Genomic DNA, 6,662 nt, shown 5'->3' with positions numbered 1-6,662 from the left:
TCCTGAATCTGGTGGCTTGCTTTCTCACTTTCTCTCTCTCTCACTCTCACCCTCTGTCTCTCTCTGGTCAAATTAAAATAAATAAATGAATAAATGAATGAATAAAATAAAATAAATAATTATTAAAAAAAAAATAAAAAAACGCCAGGTGAGCCAGCAGGTACCATGAAGGTTAAGGCAGCTGGATCCCACATGGCTGGCTGTGGGGTTCGAATCCCAGACCCGGCAGCTTGAAAGTCATGCCAGGTGCGTGTACATGTGTCCCCAAAGTTCCAAGAGAAGGGAGGAGATGGGATTGTGATGTGGCCATCCCCCCGGGGGGTGATTTCTCGCTTTTCCTCTGTCTCTATCTCTCTCTGGTGAGCGCATATACCCTATTGCAAAAGCCAAAAACAACATACAAACAAACAAACAAACAAAAAACACCAGGCATGTGTGCATGTGTGCCCCAAATCCTGACGGGGTGGAGAAATGGTCTGACCACGCCCCCTTAGGGGGGACTTTCTTCTCTCCCTCCTTCTCTGTCTCTCTCTGCTGAGCGCACACACCCTCTGGCAAAGATAATAATAATGGTAACATCTGACATGGGGGCAGCAGATAGTGTCCATCTCTGGACCATCACAGCTGACCATGGTTCGAGTCCCGGACCCAGTGGTTTGAAACTCACACCGGACGCATGTGCGTGCGTGCCCAAGATCCCGAGCGGAGAATGGAGGAGAAGGGATTGCGGCGTGACCATCCCCCCGGGGGGGTGATTTCTCACTTTCCCTCTCACTGTCTCTGTCTGTCTCTGTGGCAAACACACACACCCTAAAGACAAAACGTATTAAAAAAATAAAAAGATATATATATATATAAATAAATATAAATATATATAAATGAATAAAATAAATGGAGAGCTCTCTACTTGTAAGGTGTGCTCCATGCTTTGGGTCTTTTTTTTGGTGGGTCGACTATGTGGGAGTCCAGCGACATAGCCATTACGCTAACTGCTGGTCCCCAGGCGTGAGTTTTAAGCTACTGGGTCCGGGGGCTTGAAGGGCAGTCAGCTCCATGGAAGTCCAGCGACCTAACCGCTAGGCCATCTGCTAATCCCGACCTGACCAAGTTTCTTTCATTGCCAGGAACCTGGAGGAGAAAAGGCTCATGTGGAAGCTTCCAGATGTGTCTGAGGCAGGGGGTGAGTTCCCATTGTGCACGGGGAGGTGGAGAGGAGTGGAGGGGTGTGCTTTAAGCTGGGAGAGCACTGGGGGGGCAGGAAGAGTGAGGGTGGTCACTTTCGGGGACGTGCACGGTAGATGCAGAAGCCTTGGGGCAGGTCTGCTTTGCAAACAGCACCAAATTCAATCCAGTCTGAAAAAAACGGTGCAGGGACCCCGAGAGCGTTTCATCCGAGAAGCCCAGGTGACAGCTCGACCTGAACTGGGTTTGGGGGTGGGGGGGTACGGCGGAGCTAATGTCAGGCCCCCCCAGGCTCCGGCCGCCTGTCTGTCAGCTGGGAGCCGCTGTCGGGGCCCAGCACGCCCAGCCCTGTGGCCGCTCAGTTCACCAGCGAAGGGGCCACCCTGTCCGGCGTGGACGTGGAGCTGGTGGGCGGTGGCTACCGCATGTCGCTGGTCAAGAGGAGGTTCGCCACAGGTAATCCCCCACCCTGCAGCTGTGCACCCCAAAACCACGGGAGACCCTCATGCCCCCCAAGTCCCACCTCCTGCTTCTGCTAAGGCTGCAGGGCTGGGTTTGTCCAGCAGGTCCAGGGGGGCCTGGAGACCCAGAGTGGGCGTGGCCTATGCAAGAGGGGCGTGGCCAAGGTGCCAATGGGGAGGGAGGCGAAGACGCATGCGCGTGTGGCTGCCCCCTGGAGGACATTCTGGGAAGTGCATGACTTGGAGCCCTAAGGAACCCCACCCTAACGGGCCCTGGTCCCCATAGGGATGTACCTCGTGAGCTGCTAAAGCCCTCCGGCCCCAGCTCTGCACTGAGACCTGGTGCTCGTTGACCGCTCCCTGCTCTCCTGCTGGACGCCGGGGTCCCCCACCCCACCTCCCTGAGGCCTGCAGTCTGGGGAGAAGAGCTCCCCCAGAATGTGCTCTTCCACCTGGCAAACCCCACACAGGCCCTGGCCTTCTAATGTTCTTTGAATAAACACTTTATTTTCTAATAAAATTCAAAAGGCAAACCTTTTTCCTGCCCCAGGAAGTCTCCTTCACATTGTCAGAGAGGGGAGGAAGAGAAGACGGATGAGCAAGTGAAAACTAATAGCCAGGCATATGTACCCCTTAGCCCCATGGGCTCCGAGCTAGGCAAGAGGGAGGGACAGGATTAGAGGAACCCAGAGGTGATGCCAAGACTCTTCCCAGGGAATCAGGAAGACTGCCTAAGGAGGGGGCATTCTACATAGGGTTTTGAGGTATGGGTAGGAGTTTTCAAGATGGTAAAGGGGATCCCAGGTCAAAAGATGGCAAGCTCCAAGTTCCATGAGGAAGCCATTAGCCCACAGATATTAACTGAGCAACTGCTACATGCTAGGCAGTGGGGGCCTGGCTGTGAGCAGGACAATGTTCTTGGAATCTGGGAGGCTTTGGAGGCAGAAGGCCTAGCCTTGAAGTTTGCTAAGCAATCAATGACTTATGTCTCCGTTTTCACCTGCAACTTTCCACTGGGTGTCATGGGGAGGGTGTTACATGATTAGAAAGGTGCCCCAAACAGGCCCAGCTGGTGCTGTAGTTGTTAAGGAAACTGGATCCCACAGTGTAGTTCAAGTCCTGGACCCGGCAGCTTGAAAAACATGCCAGGCATACTGAGAACATGGGCGCATGTGCCCAAGATCCCGAGAGGAGAATGGAGGAGAAGGGATTGCGGCGTGGCCATTCCCCCTAGGGGCTGATTTCTCACTTTCTGTATCTCTGTCTCTGTTTCTCTCTGGTGAACTTGTGCACCTTTGGACAGAATTTTAAAAATCGGGCCAGCAGGTGTGTTGATGGTTAAGGTGCTAGACTCCCACATAGCCGATTGTGGTTTGAGTCCCGGACCTAGCAGTTTGCTTTCTCACTTTCCCTCCCTCTCTCTCTCTCTGGTCAAATGAAAGTAAATGAATGAATAAATAAAACAAAATAAATAATTCTTTAAAAAAGTAAAAATGAGGGGAACCAGCAGTTAGCGTAATGGCTATGTCGCTGGACTCACATGTAGTCGACCGCGGTTTGCGTCCCGGACCCGGTGGCTTAAACTCACGCCGGGCGCGTGTGCGTGTGTGCCCAAGATCCCGAGAGGAGAATGGAGGAGAAGGGATTGCGGCGTGGCCATCCCCCCAAGGGGTGATTTCTCGCTTTCTGTCTCTCCGTCTCTCTCTGTCTGTCTGGCGAGCGCATGCGCCCTATAGCGAAAACCTCTCCAAAAAAAAGTAAAAATGAGGAGCCAGCAGATGGAATGGTGGTTAAGGGCCCTGGACTCCCACATGGCCGACTGCAGTTCAAGCCCCGGACCTGGCAGCTTGCTTTCTCACATTCACTCTCTTTCTCTCTGACTCGCTGTCCCTCTCTGATCAAATTAAAAATACATAAATAAATAAATGAAGTTACATAAAATAATTATTTTAAAAAGAATTATTCTTGGGGCCAGCATGTGGCGTGGTGGTTAAGGGCACTGGACTCCCACATGACCGACCGTGGTTCGAGTCCTGGACCTGGCAGCTTGCTTTCTCACTTTCCCTCTCTCTCATTCTCACTCTGTCCCTCTCTGGTCAAATTTAAATAAATAAATATGAAGGTCCAGTATAAGAGATGTTTCATCAATGCAGGGACTTAAAAGGCCAGGAAAGAGGCTGGCAGGCGGGGTATTGGTCAAAGGTGCTGGACTCCTACATGGCTAACCATGGTTGGAGTCCCGGACCTGGTGGCTTGCTTTCTCATTTTCCCTTTCTCTCTCTCTCTCTCATCAAATTTAAAAATAACAACAAATGGAGTTAAATAAATAATTCTTAAAAACAAAACAAAACAAAACAAAACACCAGCAACAAATACAAAAATACAAATACGAAGGCCAGGAATGTAATGCCCACATCAGGAGGTTCTATGTTCGAGGCCAGAGACCCCCCCCAAACATGCTGGGCACACGTGTTCCCACAATTGGAACTGGCTAAAGCTGCAGGTAGACTACACTGTCAAGAACTTGTTAGGAGGGGGGACCAGCAGTCCCTGGACTCCTATGTAGTCGACCATGGTTCACGTCCTGGACCCGGTGGCTTAAAACTCACGCTGGGCGCGTGTGCGTGCGTGCCCAAGATCCCGAGAGGAGAATGGAGGAGAAGGGATTGCGGTGTGGCCATCCCCTCTGGGGGGTGACTTCTCGCTTTCTGTCTCTCTGTCTCTCTCTGTCTGTCTGGCGAGCGCACGCGCCCTAGAGCAAACATCTCTCCATCAATCAATCAACCAGTGAGTAGGGGTGGGGAGGGCACTTCCAGACTTTGCGTCTCCCTGCCACAAACACTCCATTTTGCAGCCCTTTGAAGCTCTGGTGGGGGCCTCAGCTCCCCGGATATAAGTTCAGAGTCCACGCCACGCTCCAGAGCCCTGAGCCCTGCGGTCCCCTAAGCCCCGGGGTATCTGGAAGCCAGGTTCAGGTCTATAAAGGGATGGTCTAAAGTCCGATCCCAGGGGAACATCCCTCCTCCTAGGGTTTTGTATGCATGCATGTGGGCTCCGTGGCTTCGGTCTCCCTAGTGATAGTCCCTCTGCTGGTCTGATGTGACTGCGTGGCTTGGTGCCACCTCTGTGCCTCTGCTGGCTGCACGGCAGAACAACACCTGTTAGTCACCCCATCCTCGGCGTTCATCTGGATTTGGGTTTTTGCCCATCTGATAAAGGACAGGGACATGGCACCTCCTGGTAGCTTTCATTACTCTCCTCTGGCCACACGTGGGCTTGGGCATGTTTGAAAACAGAAGGCAAAGCTGAATCTCGGGGACCAGCAGTTGGCGTAATGGCTATGTCGCTGGACTCCCACGTAGTCGACCACAGTTCATGTCCCGGACCCGGTGGCTTAAAACTCACGCTGGGCGCATGTGCGTGCGTGCCCAAGATCCCGAGAGGAGAATGGAGGAGAAGGGATTGCGGCGTGGCCATCCCCCCTAGGGGTGATTTCTCGCTTTCTGTCTCTCTGTTTCTGTCTGGTGAGCACACGCGCCCTATAGCAAAAACCTCTCAAAAAAAAAAAAAGCACTGGATCTCGCATGGCCTACAGCACGGTTCAAATCCCAGACCCAGAGGCTTGAAAATCATACCAGCCACGTGTGTGCCCATGTCCAAATCTACAAAGGAGGAGAACGAAGAAGGAATAGCATGGCCATCCCCCTGGGGGGATTTCTCACTTTCCCTCTCTCTGTCTCTGTCTCTCTCTCTCTCTGGTGAGCGCTTTTACTATGGTAGGCAAAAAAAAAAACTAATAAAATACAGAAAGCATTTTACTCTGGGTATGCCAGGAAGCTGAGTCCCAAGAGAAAGAGCCCAGGTTTGGGACCAGCAGTTAGCGTCATGGCTATGTCGCTGGATTCCCACGTAGTCGACCGCGGTTCGCGTCCTGGACCCGGTGGCTTAAACTCACGCCGGGCGCGTGTGCGTGCGTGCCCAAGATCCCAAGAGGAGAATGGAGGAGAAGGGATTGCGGCGTGGCCATCCCCTCTGGGGGGTGATTTCTCGCTTTCTGTCTCTCTCTGTCTGTCTGGCGAGCGCACGTGCCCTATAGCAAAAACCTCTCCAAAGGAAAAAAAATAACTATTTTAAAGACTGCAATTCAGTGGCATTCCATGCAGTTCCAGCCTCGCTGTTGTGCAACTACTTACTTTTTCTCTAGTTCCAGAATATTCCTCCCTCTTCCTTTTTTATTTTTTTTTTAAAGAATTATTTGGGACCAGCAAGTGGTGTGGTGGTTAAGGCCCTTGACAACCCCCTCACAGCTGACCACGGTTCGAGTCCTGGAGTTGGTAACTTGCTTTCTCACTCACCCGGCGTGAGTTTTAAGCCAACGGGTCCGGGATGCGAGCTGCGGTCGACCACGTGGGAGTCCAGCGACACAGCCATTACGCAAACTGCTAGTCCCGTATTTGTTTTTTTAAAGCTTTTGTCATAGCTGCAAGGGAGAGAAACAGAGAGGAAAAGGGAAACCAACCCAGGGAGGAGGGCCACGACTTCTCCTTCTGCTCCATTGTCCTCTTGGGATTTTGGGCACGCACGCCCACATACATGCACCTGGCGTGTTTTTTTTTTTTTTTTCAGGCCGCCGGGTCTGGGACTCGAACCTCCAAGCCATCCGGTGCCTTAACCACCGCATCCCTGCTGGCTCTGCAGGACAGGGTCTGAGCTCCCTGTGGAGGGCTGATTCCCCCCACTCCTCCAACCTTACCCTCCAGCCCTCCTCCCTCCCCCCAACCCCCTGCATGCACCCTCTGGCTAATGAAGAAAAACACAAAAACTTGCTCCGACGATCTTGCCCAACGTCAGGTGGAAATACCAGTTCAGAGGTCATGTCTGCATTCAGCCCACGTGAAGTCAGCGCAGCGCAGCTGGGTCCTGCATCGGGGCCCCGCATCAGGGCTGGATCCGCATCAGGGCCCGGCGAGGCGCTGCGTGCACCCCTCCAGCTCTGGGGAGCTTCCCCCCCCCAGACCA

The 6,662-nt window shown here is 52.7% G+C and overlaps 1 protein-coding gene across 1 annotated transcript in view; it reads left to right on the top strand.

Moving 5' to 3' along the window:
• Positions 1-2,175, top strand: part of FCHO1 (FCH and mu domain containing endocytic adaptor 1) — a 53,559-nt gene extending 51,384 nt beyond the window's left edge. The window contains 3 exon segments of the mRNA XM_014587298.2: positions 1,125-1,180; positions 1,474-1,638; positions 1,930-2,175. Of these exon segments, the coding sequence (XP_014442784.1) occupies positions 1,125-1,180; positions 1,474-1,638; positions 1,930-1,952 (244 nt within the window). The 3' untranslated portion in view covers positions 1,953-2,175.
• Positions 2,176-6,662: the final 4,487 nt, after the last annotated feature.

This window comes from Tupaia chinensis, unplaced genomic scaffold (assembly GCF_000334495.1).
Source record: "Tupaia chinensis unplaced genomic scaffold, TupChi_1.0 Scaffold000201_1, whole genome shotgun sequence".
Classification (NCBI taxonomy): Eukaryota; Metazoa; Chordata; class Mammalia; order Scandentia; family Tupaiidae; genus Tupaia; species Tupaia belangeri.
The sequence above is the reverse complement of the archived record's forward strand: the minus strand, read 5'-3'. Positions and strand labels throughout refer to the sequence as shown.